This window comes from Electrophorus electricus, chromosome 1, assembly GCF_041902795.1.
Source record: "Electrophorus electricus isolate QZ-2024a chromosome 1, ASM4190279v1, whole genome shotgun sequence".
Lineage (NCBI taxonomy): Eukaryota > Metazoa > Chordata > Actinopteri > Gymnotiformes > Gymnotidae > Electrophorus > Electrophorus electricus.
In genome coordinates, this window is record NC_137497.1 from 19,128,525 (window position 1) to 19,153,720 (window position 25,196).

Below are 25,196 nucleotides of genomic sequence, written 5' to 3' on the forward strand. Positions count from 1 at the left end.
ACTTAAAAACCCAAGAATGAAGCAGCTCCTCCCTACATGATGACACTGGTCAGCCCAGTCCCAACCTCAAATACACCTCCCTTCAAGTGTCATGGAAGACAAGCGTCAAGACTCTTCTCTGACCTGTCTCCCAGATGGAGGGATGAACTAACACTGTCTCTTGCTGTCTTCAAATGCAGACTGAAGACTCATTTATTTGTGGAGTATTTTTAACCAATAATCCTGTACTTATGGAAATATCATTGTAATGGTCCAGTGGTAAAGGTGCATGGCTACACTCCAAGTGGATACAAAAGAAAATGTTTTTATTGGCTTACAGTGCTCCAGGGAAACAGAAAAACTATATCCCATCAAAAACATCCAAAAAAAAAAATTAAGGAAAATTTAGTATTTGCTTGATTTATTTCCTTGAACTTGTAATCATAAATTCTCCAACATCAATCAACTTCAAAACACCACTCTATTGAATTTTCCCTTAGAAACTTGTATAAGGAAAAACAGGAAATTGTGTGACATAAATGCCTGTCTTTGGGCAGGAAAGTTCATCATAAAAGTCCCCTTCAACACAGGCTATGGTTTCTTGTCCCTCCAAAACAAAATGGAAGCTTCTACACAAAAATAACAGGCAAGTTCATTTCTCTCTTAATCTACTTTTGTTTTACCTACTTAGTTAAAATATACTTAGTAAAAATATTCCTCACCAGAGAAACATTCAACTTAAACAGAAACATATTATAAGAACAATATTTAATCACAAATACTTTTTCTTCCCCTGCAGGTCCTCACTAAATAACACTATTTTCATGTTAACCATCCCTCAATAAATCACTTCATCAACAAAGTTTGATCAAACAATGTACATAAATAAATAAATAAATATATATATATATATATATATATATATATATATATATATATATATATATATATATATATATATACATACACACACACACACACACACACACACACACACACAGCATATGTGCTCTGAAACACAGAGTCCATATGAACACACTGTGGTGGAGGGTAACTATCACAAGACATTACACTCTGTGTAATGTTGTGCTGTGTACAACATCTGTATCTGTATCACTCCAACACACAGAAAACAGAATGAAAAATATTTCCCAAAACAACACGGAAGCCTCCCCACAAAAATAATCACAGGTAAGTTCATTTTTCTCTTTTTACTTTTTTTTTTACTTACTTTTTACTCATTTTACTTAGCTAAAATCTAAAAAAAAATTCTAGCCAGATAAACATTATACCTAAACTGTAGAAACATAAGAACAATATTTAATCTCAAATACTTACAATAAAATTATCTTTCCCTGCAGGTCTTCACTAAATAACACTATTTCCATGTTAACCATCACTCATTAAATCACATCATCAGTAAAGTTTAACCAAACAATTCCTGTGTGTTAATTTACATACACATATATAAATATATATACACACAGCATATGTGCATCTCAAACACACAGGTCATGAACACACTGTGGTGGAGGGTAACCATCACAAGACATTACACTCATACTGTGTACAACATCTGTATCTGTGTCACTCCAACACTCAGAAAACAGAATGAAAAACCTTTCAGTTTCCAAAGATTTCCACCTTTAATGTGTAGATTTGTACAGAGTTTAACACAGTGAGGTTATGATTCCACAGCATGTGTAACTTGTAGAACAGTATTTATGTCATATGTACGAAATCAACTGAGCTCAGTCCTTTATTGGAGCATCATTTATTTTGTGTGTGTGTGTGTGTGTGTGTAAGGCCATGTGTGTGTAGAGCAGTGCGTATTTCAGGTGTTCCTCTGGGACAAAGGAGGCTAATCTGTCTCACACACACACTTTGGTGTCAGGATAAACCCTAAACCCTGCATAGAGGGGCTCAGTGAATGTGGAGTGGAGTGTGTGTAAGTGTGTGAGTGTGTGTGTGTGAGAGGAGACGCTGTAGAAGGACAGAGTGCTGGCGGACCAGTCCAGACACACTCCTACTCTGTTGGAGCTGGAGGGGGCAGAGATGGCAGTTCTCTTCTTATTGTGTGTAAAGGAAATACTATGTGCTTCAGTGATTCACATACATTCAGCAGTATCGTGTTCCCTAGGAAGAATGCTTATGTAAGCAAAGAACGTTAAGGGAGTGTGACAATAGATCAGATAAGCAGGAAATGTCACTCTTGTTTTATTGCCTGCAAAGAAGAAACGACACCCAAGCAGATTGTTACCAGCTGGCCTGAAAGAGATGAGCAACGCTTAAAGCTGATTGGTGTATGAGCCATAGCAACAAGAGGCAGGAAGTCCGTGATTGGTCAAAGCATACAGTTAGAATTGTATATTAAGCAACGCTCTGTATGACTCGGGGTTTCTCTTGGTAGTGAGCCCTCCACTCTGTGGAATCTTTCTTTTCTATTAAAACCTTTTTTACTTATTATCCACATCTGACTCCCCGTTTCAGTGAATTTCCACCACATTGTGCCAGACAGTGTATCTGTTATCAGAGCAGCTCAGACTCCAGGACTTTAGATTACGTCCAAACACACAGTCACTACTGCCATTTTCCATCTCGAGTGTTTCCACACCAACATTCTATATTTAAACCCTGGCAATTTGCCCAGGATTACAAACATACAGATGTTTATAGTAGATAAAAAAAACTACTGAAGACTCAAGGAAACAGGAAAATGTTTCAGAAATGTGTTTCATATCATCTTATAAAGTTCCTGGTTTAGCTGAATTATACTTTATGACATTTAGTTAATGCTACTTTGTTATATGTTTAGATGGTTGTGATTCATATTCTCAATAAATATCAACTTTTATTATATCAATATCAAATATTTATTATTTAGAATGTGCGTAAAAGAGAGAGATTTATTAGGGGCAAATCCAGAGTCGTAGTCGTTAGGATAGTCCAGGGTCAGTTTACCAGCACGGAGAGCACGGGGAGACATGATCAAACTAACAAAACACACGAAGGCAAACAGGGGAAGCAGGCTATAACAAAGGCTAGGAAATACGAAGGAAATACGAGTACAAACTTACATACATGTATTCATACGCAACAAATCTAACAATGAACAACAAAACACAGGCCATCAGACAGGGTTTAAACACATGAATTTAACCAGGAAAGAAACGAGGGACAGATGTGGAAAATCAAATGAGGGGCGGAGAAAACAAAACTACGGAATGGAAATAAAACACACAAGACCGGGAAAACACGGATCATGGAAGTTGGGAGGGACTAACCGTAACATAAGTGTAGGGGAATTTACTCAAAACCTCCAACATCTGGAAGTCATATTCCTTCTCGAGCACTTCCGCACCAAAATTCTGATATTTAATCCCTGGCAATTCGCCCAGGATTACAAAACAAACAAACAAACAAAACTATATTTTATAGTAGGAAAAGGGTGCAAAAATATTTAATGACCTTGGAGTCTCCAATAGGTAAAAATGACTGATATGGCGGGAGGAAAATCACTGAGAAACGTGGGAAACAATTACATTACTGCACTTCCCATGTCAAACTAATCCTGTACAAATAGTCTTAACACACATGAAATTCTGAAACCTGCTTTTGGGGACCCACCGCCCTGGAACACACCAACACACCTGCTGTAGAGTAAAATTACAAAATAAAAGCCACAGCAGGTCTGTGGATTTAAGACCAGTGAAACAGTGATGGACCGTGTTGTTCAGGCCAACGAGGAAGATGGCGGAGAGGAAAAGGAGGTGGACAATGAGGCCATGATGAAGCTGGACAAGCGTCTTGTGACTCTGTTCAGTGAGCAGAAGAGGAAGCGTCAGGGCAGTCAGGAGGAGAAGGAGCCCTTCTCACACGCCAGGACAGCGGCAGACTTGGAGGACTCATCTCTTCTCTAGAGCTAACTGTGTGTGTGTGTGAGTGTGTGTGTGTGTGTGTGTGTGTGTGTGTGTGTGTGTGTGTGTGTGCACGTTTGTGTGTGTGTGTGTGTGTATGAGTGGGCATGTATGTGTGTGTGTGTGTGTGTGTGTGTGTGTGTGCACATGCATGTATGTGTGTGTGTGTGTGTGTGTGTGTGTGTGTGTGTGCATGCATGTATGTGTGTGTGTGTGTACACGCATGTATGTGTGTGTGTGTGTGTGTGTGTGTGTGTGTGTGTGTACACGCATGTATGTGTGTGCGTGTGTGTGTGGGTGTGTGTATCTCTCTTTCTCTCAGTGCTGCACTCTATCTGGTTAAAGTGTTGAAGGGTGTGGTGAAGAAAACGGATGCAGCACACAATGTAGTGTTACACACCCACACACTGTGTGTGTATGAATCTGTAGTATAGTACCCACACACCGCTTGTGTGTCTGCATGTGTGGCGGCGGGGGGTTGTGTGTGTGTGTGTGTAGATCCTGGACCTGCTGCAGGTGCTCCTTTCTGAGCAGGGCTCCAGTGGTCTGGTGCTGTGTCTGGTGGAGCCTCTCCTGACCGTGATAGAGAAGGTCATGAGTTCAGAGGTCGTGCAGCAGGAGCAGGACTTCCTGCTTAGAGCTGCAGACATGTTCAGGTACGTCACACACACACACACACAACACCAAGACAACAATTCAGTAGCTACAGAATCACTACAGAATTTAATCTATTCTGGTCTCATTGTTGAGTTACTGTAGTACAATTATAACACCCACATTCTCCACATGTTTCTGCTGGTGATGGAGCTTGTAGAATAATGTTACACAGCAGGGTTAATGCTCTACATAACACAAGCAGTGGGTCAGCCACCTTAGCCAGTGCTGAACAGTGCTGTTGACCTGATGTGTTTTAAAGGTTGTGTGTGTGAATCTGGTGGACACTGCAGTAGAGAACATCACTAAGGTGTGTTGACTTGATGTGTTTTAAAGGTTCTGTGTGTGAATCTGGTGGACATTGCAGTAGAGAACATCACCGGGGCAGTGAGGGAACATCAGCAGGTAAATCCCCCTCAGACTCTCCACCTAATCGAGCCCTGCTGGCTACATTAGCAACAGAGGTATTGATGTCTTCACTTGTTTTTTTTTCTTATTGGTTGTTCATTTCCTGTAATAAAGGTTTATACGTACCAGTGCTGTCAGTTTTGGTTGTAAAAATGAACATCTTCATCCTTTCAGGTTTGCGTAAGCATTTTCAAGGCCTTATTGGTGTTTTGATTGGTTTAACCTGCTAGATCTATTTGATTGGCTATATAACACTCTGGATGGCTTTGATTGGCTGTTGTAGGGCCAGGCGTGTGTGATAGTTCTGAGAGCTCTGCAGCCTAAAGAGGTGAAGCAGCTGATGACTACAGCCCAGTGGACTGAACTCTGCCAGACAACAGCAGACCAGCTCCAACAGGTAGAGTCCAGTCCCACAGGTAGAGTCCAGATCAAATGCATCTCACACAGTTAGAGTACAGTTTAAGACCAGCTCCAGCAGGTAGAGCTGAACTCTCCCATTTTTCAGCCTTTATCTCACACACCTGATCCAGGTGTTCCTGGTCTTATGAAGTGGGTGGTTAACAGGATCAGGGGGGTTGGATGTGGCAATGACTCAGGACACTTTAAATCACAATAAATTAATCTGGGTTTAGTAGGATGACACTGTGCCAACATGAATAATCTGTGTAATCTAATTAATTCACTCTGCTGTCGTATGTGTGTGTGTGTGTGTGTGTGTGTGTGTGTGTGTGTGTGTGTGTGTGTGTGTGTGTGTGTTTTAATGCATTCATAAGTGAAATGAATGCCTGTTAGGCTGAGTAAGAATTGTTTGGGCATGTAGTGCTTGGACTGGGGTCTGAGGCTACTGAGATGGTGGTGGTGTCTCCCCCACTGTGGGCTCATCACTCTGAGCTGAAACAGTTTGGCGTCTGTTCTGTTTCCTCCAGAGTCTCCAGCACACAGAGTGCAAGAACAAGGCAGTTCATGGGAAGATGGTGAAGGCCTGGAACTCTGCCACTTCCTGGTCAAAACGGTTTTCAGTGAGGTACAGAAACCCCGTTTATCTCTTACTCTAGACTCGTGATTTCACTCTAGGTTTTTGTCCACACTGGCCTTATTTGTTGTTTTAATTAAGTTTGTATTGGCAAGGCTAAAATTCTGTTGTTCTGATCAGAAGGTGGAGGTGAATCTGGACTCTCTCAGGAATGTTCTGAGGTCCATGAATTCTGAGGGGAGTCTGCAGAAGGTTGGGCAGCTAGAAGACACATACACTTTATAATCTGAGTGTACCCAAAACACCTCACTGTACTGAGACACATTATAATCTGAGTGTACCCAAAACACCTCACTGCACTGAGACATGTTATAATCTGAGTGTACCCAAAACACCTCGCTGCACTGAGACACATTAAAATCTGAGTGTACCCAAAACTCCTCACTGTACTGAGACACGTTATAATCTGAGTGTACCCAAAACACCTCACTGCACTGAGACACGTTATAATCTGAGTGTACCCAAAACTCCTCACTGTACTGAGACACGTTATAATCTGAGTGTACCCAAAACACCTCACTGCACTGAGACACGTTATAATCTCAGTGTACCCAAAACACCTCACTGTACTGAGACACGTTATAATATGAACATACCCAAAACTCCTCACTGTACTGGAATGAATTATAATCTGAATGTACCCAAAAGACCCTTGGCAGTGTTTAGCTGCTGGGTCGATGGGTGTTGCACACATACAGTGTATGTCTAGAAGTAAGTGGACACCTGACCATCACACCTATCTGAGCTTGTTGGACACTGTAAGGGTTTTAAGTGTGGTTTAAAACATCATGGAGGTCTTTAAAGGCCTGGTCAGTGGTTACTGCTGCTCTCAGGTTTGAGATTAGGACTAAATAATCTGAACCTTTCTGAAGACAGAAACAAGTATGTAAGCCATGTTCTCTGTTGTTAAACAGATCCTGTGACGCGAGGAGGCAAAGCAGAATGCAGGGACAAGTCTTGTTGAACACAAGGAACATTTATTTTTAAACAAAACAAAGATGACTCCGTGGTTAGCAGGCTAACCAGGGTGGAACATCAACAAAACACCTATGCAAACACAAGATTTATATACATGCACACTAATGATACACAATGAGGAGCAGGTGTGAAACACAGGGAGGGCGTGAACTAGTGAACCAGGACTAACCAGAGGGTTTATCTATTGGACTAGTGAGTCAGGCCTAGCCAGGGGGGTTAGATCTTGAAAAGAAAAAACATAAGATATCTATTTTTTTTCTGTTCTATTTTTGCCATAGTAACAGGAGCTGCCATGGCGATAGCAGGTAAAGGTGTGGAGACAAAGGACACCTCACTGTGTGTTTCATTCCTACAGCAGGTGTTCTGAATTTCTGACCTGATGGAAGCTGATCAAGCTCTAATAGCAAAAGGTGATCAGGAAAGAGCTATGTTGTCAATCACTTTTTATTAAGCCAATCAACAACAGGAGTAGCCCAGATGAAAATATGTGTTGTAAATGTGGGTTTGTAAATGTGATATGGTAATCTATGGAGTAGTGACATGTTAGTGTAACTGCCCCTTTAAAAGTTTTTAGAGGGAAAAATGTGAAGACATCTGTGGGGTGTGATGAGAAGGTTTTCCTATATAGCAAAATAAATTTACTAGAGTACAGTGGTGATTTGGGTTTTCAGATGGATAATCTTTGCATAACTCTCTTTTGTATATAACAATGTCTTATGAGTGTGTTGTGAGAAGTGTCTAAATTAAGCTTTATTTTTACTTAGTGTACCAAAGTAGAGTATTAGATGAGTTAGAACATCCAAAATGGAAGAAGATAACTTGCCTATACTGCAGTTGTCAAGACTGTTACTTTATCATTTACTATCATCCATCCAGAGAGAGAGACAGAGAGAGTGAGTGAATGTGTCACTTGGCATTTAAGCTGGATAACGTCCTGCGTCTCTGATGGGCTCAGAGTGAGTGTAACTAGCCCATAGAGGGATAATGTGTTACAGATACTACACCATCTCAGATAGAGGAGAGATTCACGTTTGTACTGAGAGGACTGACTGTGGCAGGATATTTTTTTGTTGGATTTTTTTGTGCTCATTAGGATGAAGTGGCGACTGTGTTTGAATCTGGCCTGCCACATATTTTATTGTGGGGTTCTGGTTTAATTAGTATGATTATGTGGGATTTTATTGGGTGGGGAATTTTGGGTTTAAGAAAGGAATATGCTGAGAAGAGGCTTGTTATATCCATTTTTATCTTCTCTTTTCTACTGATATACAGTGTTCTGTGTGCTAAAAGCTTATATCCAATAATAATAGTAATTATGTCATTGTCATGAATGGCCCCCTCCTGGCGTCCCGGTTTCCGTGGTTTCCCGGTCGTGTCTGTTTTTCTTTGCGTTCTTGCTGTTCTTTGGTTTCGTTTTTGCCACTCCCCGTCTGCTCCTTCCTTCCGGTCCGTGTTTTGGTTCTCCCTGTTCCTATGTTCACCTGAGTCTGTTTATTGCCAACTTGTCCTGGTTATTATAGGTTTCTTCTGTTATTATAGGTTACGCTCCCAGTACTGTCGTCACCCTTGCTTTCACTAGTTCATGTAATAATTGTTTGCTAGTTCATGTAATAGTTGTTTGTCTAGTTCATGTCATGCATTGCTGCAGTGTTTTCTCCAGGCCTCTGCTTATTTTGCCCTTCGTGTTTGTGGTTCCCTCGTTAATAAACTGCATATGCACGCTGCCTCTCGTCTACTTGGGTTGGAACTGTTACAGTCTTATGCACATTTATGACGTCCGAGTGATCATTAATTACAGATCACTAATCACTACAGAGGCTGGTAGTTCTCAAAGGAATTTGGTTGTGTCCTGCTATAAAGGACACCTAGATAGCTCACTCATAGAGTGCTCACTTAATATTTGAATACAGTTTTCATATGGTGAGGAACATGTTTGCTTCCTTCTTCTAATGTAAGAGCACTGCAGTGATGCAGTTGTTATTTATTCTTACTGTTGTCTTGTAACTTTATCTCCTCTGCATGGCATTTATTTAACATAAAATGTAAATTATCCATTGTTATGTAACCAGCAATGCTAATACACATTTACTGCTATTCTTTTACTGCTAGGTTGTGTTCTGTGTTTATTATACAAAATAATCTGTTTATTTTGGACTCCTATATTTTTCTTACAATGCAGAATATGTATTAATGGAATTATCTAATGTGATCTAATGTAAAATTCCACAACAAATGTAAAACCACAAATTGGTTGTACTGCTGCAAGGAGGTGGTATTCATAGTTTATTTTTGTTTATTATTATTAAACTACATCATGTAGTTTTCTGATGTACCAAATACTGGTAAACAAATAAATTTTCTTTCCACAATATTTGAAACACATGCCCAGCCATTCAGAAGATTCTTTGTCATATGCACATGTCATGGACGTTCACACACATGCTTATTGTGAGGCTGATTATCTAAATTACAATCATCTGCAAGTTAGACCTGCAAACAAAGTGGTTTAAGTTCCGAAGTGTTTCAACGTGCGGACATAGTGGAGATTTACTCTCAGCGCAGCCGCAAAACAAGTCCGTGTAGGAGGGACTGTGATTCCATTGTCTGTATAGTCTATGATTGGATGCAGAAAAAAATGATGGACAGCTACGTTTTGGCTGCAGATAGTCTTAATAAAAAATGACCGACATAAGAAATCTGTTGTGTAATTGTCTTCATGTGCTCCGCCCTCCACTTTCCCACTGGTGTTCCTGTAGTCTCTCCCATCTCAAGAAAACGAAAGTATTTTCTGAACTGTTTGGGCGGAAAGTTGAAAGTTGGGCGGATTGGAGATACGCGCGTTTAAAATATTTCACGGTAAGTTTAGTCTGTTTGTTAAAATGCGATGTCGGTGCAGTTTAAGCAACGTTTTGTAAATCCATAGTTCTGTGTTGGAATCGTAGGTCAACAGAAAAGTGGATTAAATGTAAAGATTAAAGTCCTGGTGAAGTTAACGGTACGCAACTGAAGTGACGGGACACTAAAATGGACGTTAAATATAACGCCTAGTACTGTCGTTATATTTTTTAAAAATTATTTAACTAGGTCAGATATACTTTGTCCGTTATTGTAAATCTCGTTTTTAAGTCGTAGTTAGTAATCTTTCCAAATGGTCCCATTTTAAACTCCTCTGGCATAAACGTAAAGTTGCTGCTGTGATTTGTGTTTTTTACAGTTTTCTGTTCAGTTTTAGCCGTTTTGTAGTGTTGTCCAAATCCTCAGTGGACAATTCAGATCCCCTGTATAGTTCATTATCTGTATTATTAACTATAGCTGGGGATCGGACGGTCAATGCTGACGTTTCTACGCTTGTTTCGAGTTTCTGAAGCGCAGCGTTTTGAAACTCTGATCCGAAGTGTGGCTCAAAACGGCCATGTCACGTGACCACGACTAAACGAAGCTTGCGTTTCTAGAGGTGTCATACAGAACCTGCCGCTCCTGTCTTTGACTGACAGTGTCTGAAACAAACCTGAGCACACATCTGTCTCAGTCACAAACTCTATGAATACTTATAAGTCAAGAAAACACACCCAAACTTTAAGGGTATTGTGAGAAGAGAGAATTTGAGAGACTATGAGATTCAGTGTTGTCTAGATAGAAGGTTATTGATAGGACATATTGACTGATAGGCTAGTGAGGGACATCCAGTGAGCAGTAGGTAGGATAGATATAGTGACATTAATATATAGAAAGTATATGTAGCGAGAGATCCTCTGGTTTACTGACAGGAGTGATGTGCTGTATATCCACACATTTATATAATGGTAAAAACACCTATGCATGCCAGCAACATGTGTTCTATGTGAATGAATCTTTTCCAAGACTGAGGAGGTAATTTGGGAAGAGAAGAAGCCCCAAAACAGCAGAACAACTAATATTTTATAATATAAATAGAATAATAAATATCTAATTTTGAGACATTGTTCCTTTATTTTACTATGAAACCTCTTCCATACAGACAATTCATTAAATCGTTCTGCACTTCATAGATTACAGAGCACATCTGAACCCACAGAACCCAACAGAGTTCATGCAAAGCCACAGAATTCTACAGAGTTCATGTAAACCCACAGAACCCATGTGGTTATTTATCCCAGTAAACATAGTGGCATTTTGTTAATAGATTATCTTTCTAAATGTCATGTCTTATACATGAAACTGAAATGCCAAGAATTTGAAATGCCTTACAGAACACAACAGAAACAGGTTGTTGTATGGTAATTTCTTTTAAATATTTATTGATCATATGTATCAATAACCTGGTATAACCCACCAGAATAATATCTAGGCAAAGTAGTTTAGACATTGTTGTTTCACAGAATAGAATTATCAAGATGTTAGCAAAAGTGGTCACTGTGGAGATCATGTCAGAATGTTTCTGTTCAAAAGGCCCATAAGTGCTGGAAGAATTTCGCGTGAATATTATTTACTTTTGTTGTTCCTTATAATATACTTATCCAGTTAAACGTTATGTCATTGGTTAAAGATATTGGTTGATTATCCAGTTAACCTTTGTGTCATTGGCTGAAGATATTAATCAATTATCCAGTTAAACTTTGTATAATTGGCTAAAGCTATCGCGGTGCTGAGTGTTTTCCACACAGTAAAACTCTGTTTGTGTTAAACCCAGAAACTCTGTGTTACTGATAAAATGTAAGTCAGGCATCTTCTTTTTATATTGATATTCTGTGATGAAAAAACAATGTTAGTTGACAGTTATTAACAAGCAGGCACGTTACTCCCTGTGCCTTTCTGTATAGGTTTAGTTTCACTTTCATGTTTTAGTGTATTTATCCTCTGGTAATGCTGTGTTTCATACCAGCTGTACTTCCTTAGTCCTTGAGTTTGGGAGGTTGAATCAGTGATTTCAATGTTTGTCATGGCCACTGCATTTCTTTATCAAGTCATTGAGTCAGTTCCAGAGATTTGCCGCTAGATGGGGCCCAAGTACCAGTTATATTGATCGTAGTATAGACATTTCAATCGACTGTAAAAGCCTTTTTTGTGTATTGTGCATGTTGTGATTTACAAACAACATTGATATTTAAAGTAATATCTGTATTTGTGTCTTAGACCAAAGGTTGATGATTTCACAACATATAATATTGGGTAACCTATTCTCTATTTCACAGTTATTTAACATCAAAGTTCATGCCTGTTATTACACTTTTGATCTCAGTATGGCTTTAAGTGGTCTGGCCAACACATCAGGTTGAACACAGTATAAAGCCAACCAGTGCCAGTCATCCCAGTTCCCTACAGTAGTCTTTACTACACTTTTGAAACCTTGAAACTATTTTCGACACAACTGCTTCAAACATCTCAATATTTCACAAAGCCTCACTTTTCCTCCACCACCTGTAGTGTACTGTAAATGTGTCATGATCAGTCCCTCCCAGCTTCCCTGTTCCGTGTTTTCCGTCTTGTGTATTTTAGTTCCATTCTGTAGTTTCGTTTTCTCGGCCCCTTGTTTGATTTTCCAAACCTGTCCCTCGTTTAGTTCATGCATTTAAACCCTGTCTTGTTGCCTTGGTCTTGGTTATATATTGTTTATTTTAATGGTTGTGTTTATTTGAGTGCGTGTGTTAGGTTCATTGTGTTTGATTGGTTTAATGTCTGAATGTTTTTGAGAGCTCATCTCTGTATCCCCATAAGTTTGTACTCCACGTGTCCTAGCCTTTGTGTTTCTTAGCCCTGAGTTTCCCCTGTTTGCTTTTGTGTGTTTTGATTGATCATGTTGGTAATATGACCCTGGACTACCCTAACGTTCTCCGCACGTGTCCGCCTCCTTACAACTTAATGTTACAAAATGTAGTGAACTACTGATGTACACTGATTAAGGATAAAGGTACCACACCTATAGTGTACTGTAAATGTAGTGAACTGATGCACACTGATTAAGGACAAAGATACCACACCTATAGTGTACTGTAAATGTAGTGAACTGATGTACACTGATTAAGGACAAAGATACCACCACCTATAGTGTACTGTAAATGTAGTGAACAACTGATGTACACTGATTAAGGACAAAGATACCACCACGTATAGTGTACTGTAAATGTAGTGAACAACTGATGTACACTGATTAAGGGCATATAACAGACATGTTGACAGGACTTCTACCACTGTTTCCTCACTAAAGTGTCTTACTTCAATGTGTTGTGATTGCACCACTTTATGTTCCAGATAGTTTCTGTGAGGTCACAGTTTTATATTTCCATCACATAGTAGTGTTGATAGATTCTGTCTGTTGTCTCACTAACGTACCCTACGTAGTGTTCTATATAGACCCGTCTGTGTGGGGGAATGTGAGTGAGTGAGTGGACCATTACAGACACAGCCTGGGTTTATATTTGACTTGTTGTCTGTGGTGTGAGAGAGAGTGTGTGTGTGTGTGTGTGTGTGTGTGTCTGTGGTATGTTTGTGTAGTTGCTGAAGGACAGGTGTTTCTAATCAAGTGTACAGTGAGTGCAGGTACCAGGTGGATTTATTATGTAAGAATGTTGTGGCTGTAATTTTGTTCTCTAATGTGATTTATTTTCACTATTCAACATCATCAGGAGGGGGAGTGAGAGATCAGCAAATCCAGCACCCAGCTGTGTGTCTATGAAGAGTGAATCATCTCCAGCACCCAGCTGTGTGTCTATGAAGAGTGAATCATCTCCAGCACCCAGCTGTGTGTCTATGAAGAGTGACAGGTCCATGGATGAGCCTCCTAAATTCAGCAGTAGACCTGTGACCTCAGTCCTACGGTGAGTGACACATTACACACTCAGATTCTTTCATAAGTGGGCTGGATGTGCTCCTCCCAGTGTGTGAGGGAGTGAAGTTCCCCCAATAATACATCAATAATACCCCAGTAAACAATAGCACTATTCTACAGCTCAAACTAATAAGATGTGTGTGTGTGTGTGTGTGTGTGTGTGTGTGTAGCTGCTGAAGAACAGGTGTGTGTGTGTGTGTGTGTGTGTGTGTGTGTGTGTGTGTGTGTGTGTGTGTGTGTGTGTGTGTGGTATGTTTTTGTGGTATGAAGAACAGGTGTGGTGTGTGTGTGTTTGTGTGTGTGTGTGGTATGTTTTTGTAGTTGCTGAAGGACAGGTGTGTATGTGTGTGTGTGGTATGTTTGTGTAGTTGCTGACGGACAGGTGTGATTGTGTGTGTGTGTGTGTGTATGGTATGTTTTTTTTAGTTGCTGAAGGACAGGTGTGATGTGTATGTGGTATGTTTGTATTGCTGAAGAACAGGTGTTTGTTTTATTGAAGGACAGATGTATTGTTTGTGTAGTTGCTGAAGGACAGGTGTGGTTTGTGTGTGTGGTTCGTTTGTGTTGCTGAAGGATAGATGTGATGTGTGTGTGTGTGTGTGTGTGGGTGGGTGGTTCGTTTGTCTTGCTGAAGGACAGGTGTGGTGTGTGTGTGTGTGGGCAGGTGTGATGTGTGTGTGTGTGTGTCTGTGTGTGTGTGGACAGGTGTGATGTGTGTGTGTGTGGTATGTTTGTGTACTTCCTGAAGGACAGGTGTGTGTGTGTGTGTGGTATGTTTGTGTAGTTGCTGAAGGACAGGTGTGGTGTGGGTGTGTGTGGGTGTGTGTGTGTGCGCGTGGTATGTTTGTGTTGCTGAGGGATAGGTGTGGTGTGTGTGTGTGGACAGGTGTGATGTGTGTGTGTGTGTCTGTGTGTGTTTGGACAGCTGTGATGTGTGTGTGTGTGTGTGTGGTATGTTTGTGTACTTGCTGAAGGACAGGTGTGTGTGTGTGGTATATTTGTGTAGTTGCTGAAGGACACTTGTGGTGTGTGTGTGTGTGTGTGTGCGCGTGGTATGTTTGTGTTGCTGAAGGACAGGTGTGTATGTAGTTGCTGAAGGACAGGTGTGTGTGTGTGTGTGGTATGTTTGTGTAGTTGCTGAAGGACAGTTGTGGTGTGTGTGTGTGTGTGTGTGTGTGTGCGTGTGTGTGGGTGTGTGTGTGCGTGTGCGTGGTATGTTTGTGTTGCTGAAGGACAGGTGTGTATGTAGTTGCTGAAGGACAGGTGATTCTAATCAAGTGTGTAGTGAGCGCAGGTACCAGGTGGAGTTATAAGGTGTGTGTGTGTGTGTGTGTGTGTGTGTGGTATGTTTTTGTAGTTGCTGAAGGACAGGTGTGTGTGTGTGTGGTATGTTTGTGTAGTTGCTGAAGGACAGGTGTGATTGTGTGTGTGTGTGTGGTATGTTTTTGTAGTTGCTGAAGGACAGGTGTGTGTGTGTGTGGTATGTTTGTGTAGTTGCTGAAGGACAGGTGTGATTGTGTGTGTGTGTGTGGTATGTTTTTTTTAGTTGCTGAAGGACAGGTGTGATGTGTATATGGTATGTTTGTATTGCTGAAGAACAGGTGTTTGTTTTATTGAAGGACAGATGTATTGTTTGTGTAGTTGCTGAAGGACAGGTGTGGTGTGTGTGTGTGTGTGTGTGTGTGTGTGTGTGTGTGTGTGTGTGGTATGTTTGTATTGCTGAAGAACAGGTGTTTGTGTGTTATTGAAGGACAGATGTAATGTTGCTGAAGGACAGGTGTGGTTTGTGTGTGGGTGTGTGTGGTTTGTTTGTCTTGCTGAAGGACAGGTGTGGTGTGTGTGTCTGTGTGTGTGGACAGGTGTGATATGTTTGTAGTTGCTGAAGGACAGGTGTGTGTGTGTGTGTGTGTGTGTGTGTGTGCGTTATGTTTGTGTACTTGCTGAAGGACAGGTGTGTGTGTGTGTGTGGTATGTTTGTGTAGTTGCTGAAGGACAGGTGTGGTGTGGTGGGTGTGGGTGTGTGCACGTGGTATGTTTGTGTTGCTGAAGGACAGGTGATTCTAATCAAGTGTGCAGTGAGCGCAGGTACCAGGTGGAGTTATAAGGTGTGTGTGTGTGTGTGTGTGTGTGGTATGTTTTTGTAGTTGCTGAAGGACAGCTGTTTCTAATCAAGTGTCCAGTGAGTGCAGGTACCAGGTGGAGTTGATTGGGTAAGAATGTTGTGGGTGTAATTGGTTGTTCTCTAATGTGATTTATTTTCACTATTCAATATCATCAGGAGGGGGAGTGAGAGAGCAGCAAATCCAGCACCCAGCTGTGTGTCTATGAAGAGTGACAGGTCCATGGATGAGCCTCTTGCATTCAGCAGTAGACCTGTGACCTCAGTCCTACGGGGAGTGACACTTTACACACTCAGATTCTTTCATAAGTGGGGTAGATAAGTGGGGTAAACTCATCCCATCTTGGGCTTTTCTTCGCTACCCAGCCAAACACACACACACACACACACACTCACACACACACACACACACACATTAATCCCTGTCACTCATCCTCAGCCATTCCCCTGCTCTCCATCTCCCACTTATTAGTTAGAAGTTCTAGTTATTCTCCCCTTCATCTGTTGCCACGTCCTCTTCATATTTAAACCAAGTTCTACTATCAGTGCTGTTCTAGTTTCTGGTAGCATTTGTGAGCTACTGCTGAACTCTTTTGTTTGTTTGTATTATCAAGAGTAAAAACACTCCAAACCTACACTCATGTCTCACTCCTTCCCTGCACCCGTCATAATAACAGAGCCAGTGCACCTGCTGAAGGACAGGTGTGTGTGTGTGTGTGTGTGTGTGTGTGTGTGTGTGGTATGTTTGTGTACTTCCTGAAGGACAGGTGTGTGTGTGTGTGTGTGGTATGTTTGTGTAGTTGCTGAAGGACAGGTGTGGTGTGGGTGTGTGTGGGTGTGTGTGTGTGCGCGTGGTATGTTTGTGTTGCTGAGGGATAGGTGTGGTGTGTGTGTGTGGACAGGTGTGATGTGTGTGTGTGTGTCTGTGTGTGTTTGGACAGGTGTGATGTGTGTGTGTGTGTGTGTGGTATGTTTGTGTACTTGCTGAAGGACAGGTGTGTGTGTGTGGTATATTTGTGTAGTTGCTGAAGGACACTTGTGGTGTGTGTGTGTGTGTGTGTGCGCGTGGTATGTTTGTGTTGCTGAAGGACAGGGGTGTATGTAGTTGCTGAAGGACAGGTGTGTGTGTGTGTGTGGTATGTTTGTGTAGTTGCTGAAGGACAGTTGTGGTGTGTGTGTGTGTGTGTGTGTGTGTGTGTGCGTGTGTGTGGGTGTGTGTGTGCGTGTGCGTGGTATGTTTGTGTTGCTGAAGGACAGGTGTGTATGTAGTTGCTGAAGGACAGGTGATTCTAATCAAGTGTGTAGTGAGCGCAGGTACCAGGTGGAGTTATAAGGTGTGTGTGTGTGTGTGTGTGGTATGTTTTTGTAGTTGCTGAAGGACAGGTGTGTGTGTGTGTGGTATGTTTGTGTAGTTGCTGAAGGACAGGTGTGATTGTGTGTGTGTGTGTGGTATGTTTTTGTAGTTGCTGAAGGACAGGTGTGTGTGTGTGTGGTATGTTTGTGTAGTTGCTGAAGGACAGGTGTGATTGTGTGTGTGTGTGTGGTATGTTTTTTTTAGTTGCTGAAGGACAGGTGTGATGTGTATATGGTATGTTTGTATTGCTGAAGAACAGGTGTTTGTTTTATTGAAGGACAGATTTATTGTTTGTGTAGTTGCTGAAGGACAGGTGTGGTGTGTGTGTGTGTGTGGTTCATTTGTCTTGCTGAAGGATAGGTGTGATGCGTGTGTGTGTGTGTGTGTGTGTGTGGTATGTTTTTTTTTAGTTGCTGAAGGACAGGTGTGATGCATGTGTGTGTGTGGGTGGTTCATTTGTCTTGCTGAAGGATAGGTGTGATGCGTGTGTGTGTGTGTGTGTGTGTGTGTCTGTGGTATGTTTGTATTGCTGAAGAACAGGTGTTTGTGTTATTGAAGGACAGATGTAATGTTGCTGAAGGACAGGTGTGGTTTGTGTTTGGGTGTGTGTGGTTCATTTGTCTTGCTGAAGGACAGGTGTGGTGTGTGTGTCTGTGTATGTGGACAGGTGTGATATGTTTGTAGTTGCTGAAGGACAGGTGTGTGTGTGTGTGTGTGTGTGTGTGTGTGTGTGTGTGTGTGCGTTATGTTTGTGTACTTGCTGAAGGACAGGTGTGTGTGTGTGTGGTATGTTTGTGTAGTTGCTGAAGGACAGGTGTGGTGTGGTGGGTGTGGGTGTGGGTGTGGGTGTGTGTGTGTGCACGTGGTATGTTTGTGTTGCTGAAGGACAGGTGTGTATGTAGTTGCTGAAGGACAGGTGATTCTAATCAAGTGTGCAGTGAGCGCAGGTACCAGGTGGAGTTGATTGGATAAGAATGTTGTGGGTGTAATTGGTTGTTCTCTAATGTGATTTATTTTCACTATTCAATATCATCAGGAGGTGGAGTGAGAGAGCAGCAACTCCAGCACCCAGCTGTGTGTCTGTGAAGAGTGAATCATCTCCAGCACCCAGCTGTGTGTCTATGAAGAGTGATGTGTCCATGGTTGAGCCTCTTGCATTCAACAGTAGACCTGTGACCTCAGTCCTACGGTGAGTGACACTTTACACACTCAGATCCTTTCATAAGTGGGGTAGATAAGTGGGGTAAACTCATCCCATCTTGGGCTTTTCTTTGCTACCCAGCCAAACACACACACACACACACACACACACACACACACACACACACACACACACACACACACACACACACACACACACACACACACACATTAATCCCTGTCACTCATCCTCAGCCATTCCCCTGCTCTCCATCTCCCACTTATTAGTTAGAAGTTCTAGTTATTCTCCCCTTCATCTGTTGCCACTTCCTCTTCATATTTAAACCAAGTTCTACTATCAGTGCTGTTCTAGTTTCTGGTAGCATTTGTGAGCTACTGCTGAACTCTTTTGTTTGTTTGTATTATCAAGAGTAAAAACACTCCAAACCTACACTCATGTCTCACTCCCTCCCTGCACCCGTCATAATAACAGAGCCAGTGCACCTGCTGAAGGACAGGTGTGTGTGTGTGTGTGTGTGTGTGTGTGTGTGGTACATTTGTGTAGTTGCTGAAGGACAGGTGTGTGTGTGTGTGTGTGTGTGTGTGTGTGTGTGTAGTTGCTGAAGGACAGGTGTGTGTGTGTGTGTGTGTGTGTGTGTGATGTATGTGTGTGTAGTTGCTGAAGGACAGGTGTGTGTGTGTGTGTGTGTGTGTGTGTGTGTGTGTGTGGTATGTGTGTGTAGTTGCTGAAGGACAGGTGTGTGTGGGGGGGTATGTTTGTGTTGCTTAAGAACAGGTGTAATGTGTGTGTTCAAGTTTGGTTTATTCATCACATACATAGTCATACACAGTATAACTCGCAGTGAAATGGTGGAGAGTACTCTGTCCAAACTGAGGAAAAGAAAACAGGGGTGCATAGAGAAATATAGATATTCTCTATATGTGAAATATATATATGCAAAGATAAATATATATATTCTATGTATGTACAAATTATATTAACAATGTATGTACAATATATGTATATTATGATTATATACACAATGTACAATGTATATGGTTGTGTATATATTTACACAAGCTACAGAATGTACAGATCCATTTCGTATAATAACGAAGTTGTTGTGTAACAAGGTAATTGAATATAAATATATATATACAGATATACAGTTATGTTACATGGTGGTGGTGGTCCCCACAGTTTATCAGTTTCCCTGATCAGGGCCCGAATGGCCTGTGGGAAGAAGCTCCTCTTCAGCCTCTCTGTCTTGGTCTTCAGGGAGCGAAAGCGCCTCCCTGACCTCAACAGAGAGAAGAGCCTATTGTTGGGATGGGTGGGGTCCTTCACAATCCTCCTGGCCTTGGTCTGGCACCGCTTGTAGTAGATGGTCTGCAGGTCAGGAAGTTCCGTGTGAGTGATGCGCTCTGCTGAACGCACTACCCTTTGGAGTTCTTGTCTGTCCTGCTTGGTGCTATTCCCAAACCAGACTGTGATGTTCCCCGTGAGGATGTTCTCGATAGTGCAGGTGTAGAAGTTCCGCAGTACCTTGGAGGGCAGTCTGAAGTCTCTTAGGCGTCTGAGGTGGTAAAGACGCTGACAAACCTTCTTTACCAGGGAGTTGGTATAGCGGGACCAGGACAGGTCCTGTGAGATGTGAACACCAAGGTACCTGAAACTATCTACTCTCTCCACCGTGGTTCCACTGATCCTCACAGGTTGGTAGTGCCGCTCCTGCTTCTTGCTGCAATCCACGATCAGCTCCTTTGCCTTACTGACGTTTAGGAGGAGCTTATTTTCCTGGCACCAGTTTTCCAGGTGTTTAATCTCCTCCAGGTAGGCCCTCTCGTCCGTGTCCGAGATCAGACCCATGACAACGGTGTCGTCAGCAAACTTGACAATGATGGTGGAGCTGGAAGTGGCTGTGCAGTCGTAGGTGTGCAGTGAGTAGAGCAGGGGGCTTAGGACACAACCCTGAGGAGCGCCAGTGCTGAGGGTGAGGGTGGATGAGGCGCAGTTGCCCACCCGTACTGATTGTGGTCTGTCCGTTAGGAAGTTGGAGATCCAGTCGCACAGGGATGTATGCAGTCCTAGATCCCCCAACTTAGTAGTGAGTAGGGAGGGGATGATAGTGTTAAATGCCGAACTGTAGTCGACAAACAGCATTTTAACATAATTTCCCCTCCCTTCATCCAGGTGAGTCAGTGTGTGTGTGTGTGAGTGTGTGTGTGTGTGTGTGTGTGTGTGTGTGTGTGTGTGTGTGTGTGTGTGTGTAGTTGCTACAGGACAAGTGTGATGTGTGTGTGTGTATAGTTGCTGAAGGACGTGTGTGTGTGTGTGTGTGTGTGTGTGTGTGTGTGTGTGTGTGTGTGTGTGTGTGTGTGTGTTGATGGAGGACAGGTGTGTTTGTGTTTGTGTAGTTGCTGAAGGATAGCTGTTTCTAATCAAGTGTCCAGTGAGTGCAGGTACCAGGTGGAGTTGATTGGGTAAGAATGTTGTGGGTGTAATTGGTTGTTCTCTAATGTGATTTATTTTCACTATTTAATATCATCAGGAGGGGGAGTGAGAGAGCAGCAAATCCAGCACCCAGCTGTGTGTCTATGAAGAGTGATGTGTCCATGGAGCCTCCTCTTGCATTCAGCAGTGGACCTGTGACCTCAGTCCTAAGGTGAGTGACACATTACACACTCAGATTCTTTCATAAGTGGGGTAGATGTGCTCCTCCCAGTGTGTGAGGGAGTGAAGTTCCCCCCAATATTACAACAATAATACCCCAGTAAACAATGTCACCATTTTACAGGTCAAACTAATAAGAGGGGTTCACCACATGTGTGTTTTAGTTTTAGGAAAAAGAGATTCAGCATCATCTACCCACACACACATTCTCCAACTCTCTCTTACTTGTAACGTGAGGCTCGCAATTCCAGCAAGCTGCCACCAGAGGGAGGCCATGAGCTGGGAGTTAATCAGTGTTCATTAGTCTGATCTCCCACAGGTGCCCCACCCCTATATAACTACTTTACTAAGGACTCTATGAAGCCTTGGCGTGCTGGATTTTATAATTTGTATTTTTTTAAGTGGAAATTTCCCAAGAAGTGTCTCTTGTCATCTTGCCTGTTCTGTGAGGGTCTTCCCTCATGTCTGTCATCTTGTTTCTTCTGGGGAGAGTCCCTCTCCATCAGTTGTTCATTAGGAGGAGAAATGTCCTGTAGCAGGAGGTGTCCCTGTGTGTTTGTTGTCTGTCTTAGTTGCTTGTCTTTTGTTCTGTTTTCATTTCCTGCTGTGTTTATGGAGAGAAATGGAGTGTCCTGAGTCTACCACACACACGTAGTGGTTAGAGCTGCATCACCACACTACTGTGGATGCTGGTTTGATCCTCGGACCAGACAAGTCACTTTGTTTTTCGTCAGAAGTGGCTGAGGGTTTTCTCACCCTTAAACCAATCCCATCTGGGGCTTTTCATCGCTACCCAGCCACACACACACACACACACACACACACTAATCCCTGTCACTCATCCTCAGCCATTCCCCTGCTCTCCATCTCCCACTTATTAGTTAGAAGTTCTAGTTATTCTCCCCTTCATCTGTTGCCACTTCCTCTTCATATTTAAACCAAGTTCTACTATCAGTGCTGTTCTAGTTTCTGGTAGCATTTGTGAGCTACTGCTGAACTCTTTTGTTTGTTTGTATTATCAAGAGTAAAAACACTCCAAACCTACACTCATGTTTCACTCCCTCCCTGCACCCGTCATAGTAACAGAGCCAGTGCACCTGCTGAAGGACAGGTGTGTGTGTGTGTGTGTGTGTGTGTGTGTGTGTGTGTGTGTGTGTGTGTGTGTGTGTGTGTGTAGTTGATGAAAGGTGTGTGTGTGTTTGTGGTACATTTGTGTAGTTGCTGAAGGACAGGTGTGTGTGTGTGTGTGTGTGTGTGTGTGTGTGTGTGTGTGTGTTTGTGTTGCTGAAGGATGTGTGTGTGTGTGTGTGTGGTATGTTTGTGTAGTTGCTGAAGGACAGGTGTGATGTGCGTGTGTGTGTGTAGTTGCTGAAGGACAGGTGTATGTGTTTGTGTAGTTGATGAAAGGTGTTTGTGTGTGTTTGTGGTACGTTTGTGTAGTTGCTGAAGGACAGGTGTGTGTGTGTGTGTGTGTTTGTGTTGCTGAAGGATGTGTGTGTGTGTGTGTGTGGTATGTTTGTGTAGTTGCTGAAGGACAGGTGTGATGTGTGTGTGTGTGTGTAGTTGCTGAAGGACAGGTGTATGTGTTTGTGTAGTTGATGAAAGGTGTGTGTGTGTGTTTGTGGTACGTTTGTGTTGCTGAAGGACAGGTGTGTGTGTGTGTGGTATGTTTGTGTAGTTGCTGAAGGACGTGTGTGAGTGGTATGTCTGTGTACTTGCTGAAGACCAGGTGTGATGTTTGTGTGTGTGTGTGTGTAGTTGCTGAAGGACAGGTGTGTGTGTGGGGGGGTATGTTGGTATGTTTGAGTGCAGGTACCAGGTGGAGTTGATTGGGTAAGAATGTTGTGGGTGTAATTGGTTGTTCTCTAATGTGATTTATTTTCACTATTTAATATCATCAGGAGGGGGAGTGAGAGAGCAGCAAATCCAGCACCCAGCTGTGTGTCTATGAAGAGTGAATCATCTTCAGCACCCAGCTGTGTGTCTATGAAGAGTGACAGGTCCATGGATCCTCCTCTTAAATTCAGCAGTGGACCTGTGCCCTCAGTCCTAAGGTGAGTGACACATTACACACTCAGATTCTTTCATAAGTGGGGTCGATGTGTTCCTCCCAGTGTGTGAGGGAGTGAAGTTCCCCCAATAACACAACAATATTACCCCAGTAAACAATGTCACCATTCTACAGGTCAAACTAATAAGGTTGGACCAGACAAGTAACTGTTTTTCATCAGAAGTGGCTGAGGGTTTTCTGGCCCTTAAACATCCCTTCACTGTTGAACTCTTTTGTTTGTTCGTACTATTAAACAGTAAAAACACCCGTTATGTCTCCACCAAGCACTCCCTTCACTCCTTCACTCCCCCCACTCCCATCACTCCCCATCACTCCTTCACTCCCCTTCACTCCCATCACTCCCATCACTCCCTTCACTCCTCTTCACTCCCCATCACTCCTCACTCCTTCTTCCCAGTAGTGTAGGGGGTAGAACAGTGTGGTCTTGCTCACCCACTCCTTCAGGTCAAACCCTCTCAGTTGTTGGTTTCCTGTTCAGTTGTGTTTTACCTCTTTTGTCCCCTTCCCTGTTTCACCTCAAATGTGTTTGGGTCCATCTAGAAGGTCCTGCTTACCTGAACAGGTGGGACAGTCCAGTTCTGTGATACTGACACTATAGTAAAGCAATAGTGGTGGTTCTGGTGTTATTAGTTTTAGAAACTGTTACATGCAGGTGGATGAGACGTCAGGATACAATTGCTGAGGACATTTATTAGGTCTCAGGAATCACTGTCATAACAGGAAGAACCACACAGGACACAGACAGACTGGTGTAATAAAGAACCACACAGGACACAGACTGACTGGGGTAATAAAGAACTGCACAGGACACAGACTGACTGGGGTAATAAAGAACCACACAGGACACAGACTGACTGGGGTAATAAAGAACCACACAGGACACAGACAGACTGGGGTAATAAAGAACCGCACAGGACACAGACCGACTGGGGTAATAAAGAACTGCACAGGACACAGACTGACTGGGGTAATAAAGAACCACACAGGACACAGACTGACTGGTGTAATAAAGAACCACACAGGACACAGACAGACTGGGGTAATAAAGAACCGCAGAGGACACAGACCGACTGGGGTAATAAAGAACCACACAGGACACAGACAGACTGGGGTAATAAAGAACCACACAGGATGCAGACAGACTGGGGTAATAAAGAACCACACAGGACACAGACAGACTGGGGTAATAAATACACTACAGAAAGGGGAAGTTTAACTAGTATCCCATATCAGTTAACTTCAGCCAGGCATGTAACGTTATTGTGGAGTCTGTGGTACTGGAGACCCCCAGCCATACCACACAATGTCAGAGGGAAGGAACATTCCTTCACCTTTCTAACCACAAAGATGGTACAGCCTCACTGACACAATCTGCAAGAATCATTTCCCATCTCCTACTGTTCAAAACCATCACAAAAGAAGAAGTCAAAAAATGTTTTTAAAGAATGATTTGATCTTTAGAAACCCTAACATCTGTCATATATGTGGGCAGTTTTTGGCTTTAAAAGAAAAATAAATCGTAACTACCAAACTGAAAGATTATTGGACACAGTAGGGAACAAATCACAAGTGATGAAAGATGAGTTAAATTGGCTTAGAGAAGTTAAAGCTTTAATTGTTAATAAGGAAAGTTGTTAGTGGTTCATGGTCTGAGCAGTGTGCAGTGGTGTGACTGACACCCCTCACCTCCTGACTCTCTCTGGGTCTGATCTGATGTCTGATTGATGTGTGACTGATTCCCAGTACAGCAACACAGAGATTCTGCACCAGAACAACATGGAAATAAACTAAACATATTTTAATACTGTAAACAGGTTTCATGATGTGTATCATACAAACACAACATTTAAAGTATTCATAAATGATCTGCAGCTGATCTCAGACCTGTGTTGGTTTTGTAGCACCACAGCATGGTCAGTAAGATGAGGAACAGGACCAAACTCAGTCCCACAGCTAAACCAACCAGGCCAAGAGAGGAGGAATCACCAGCTGAGCTCATGGGAACTGAACAAAGCACATGAATCACAAAATTATTTGTTACATGTTTGATCTATTCCCTCTTTT

General features: G+C 42.5%; 1 protein-coding gene and 2 long non-coding RNA genes across 3 annotated transcripts in view; all 3 read left to right on the forward strand.

Moving 5' to 3' along the window:
• Positions 1 to 4,884: 4,884 nt before the first annotated feature.
• On the forward strand, positions 4,885 to 6,183 carry LOC118241335 (uncharacterized). Its single transcript, XR_014126458.1, has 4 exons — positions 4,885 to 4,955; positions 5,242 to 5,355; positions 5,885 to 5,982; positions 6,112 to 6,183. It is a non-coding gene; the product is annotated as an uncharacterized LOC118241335 (long non-coding RNA).
• Positions 6,184 to 9,703: 3,520 nt separating this feature from the next.
• The window catches only part of LOC145657437 (uncharacterized), a 356,445-nt gene continuing 340,952 nt past the window's right edge, over positions 9,704 to 25,196 (forward strand). The window contains exon 1 of the long non-coding RNA XR_014123096.1: positions 9,704 to 9,825. This is a non-coding gene — a long non-coding RNA (uncharacterized LOC145657437). The remainder of the gene's footprint in view (positions 9,826 to 25,196) is intronic.
• LOC145657435 (NLR family CARD domain-containing protein 3-like) overlaps positions 18,289 to 25,196 on the forward strand; it is a 72,900-nt gene continuing 65,992 nt past the window's right edge. Inside the window, 3 exon segments of the mRNA XM_081711962.1 lie at positions 18,289 to 18,436; positions 20,940 to 21,053; positions 22,963 to 23,115. Coding sequence (XP_081568088.1) covers positions 18,369 to 18,436; positions 20,940 to 21,053; positions 22,963 to 23,115 — 335 coding nt within the window. The 5' untranslated portion in view covers positions 18,289 to 18,368.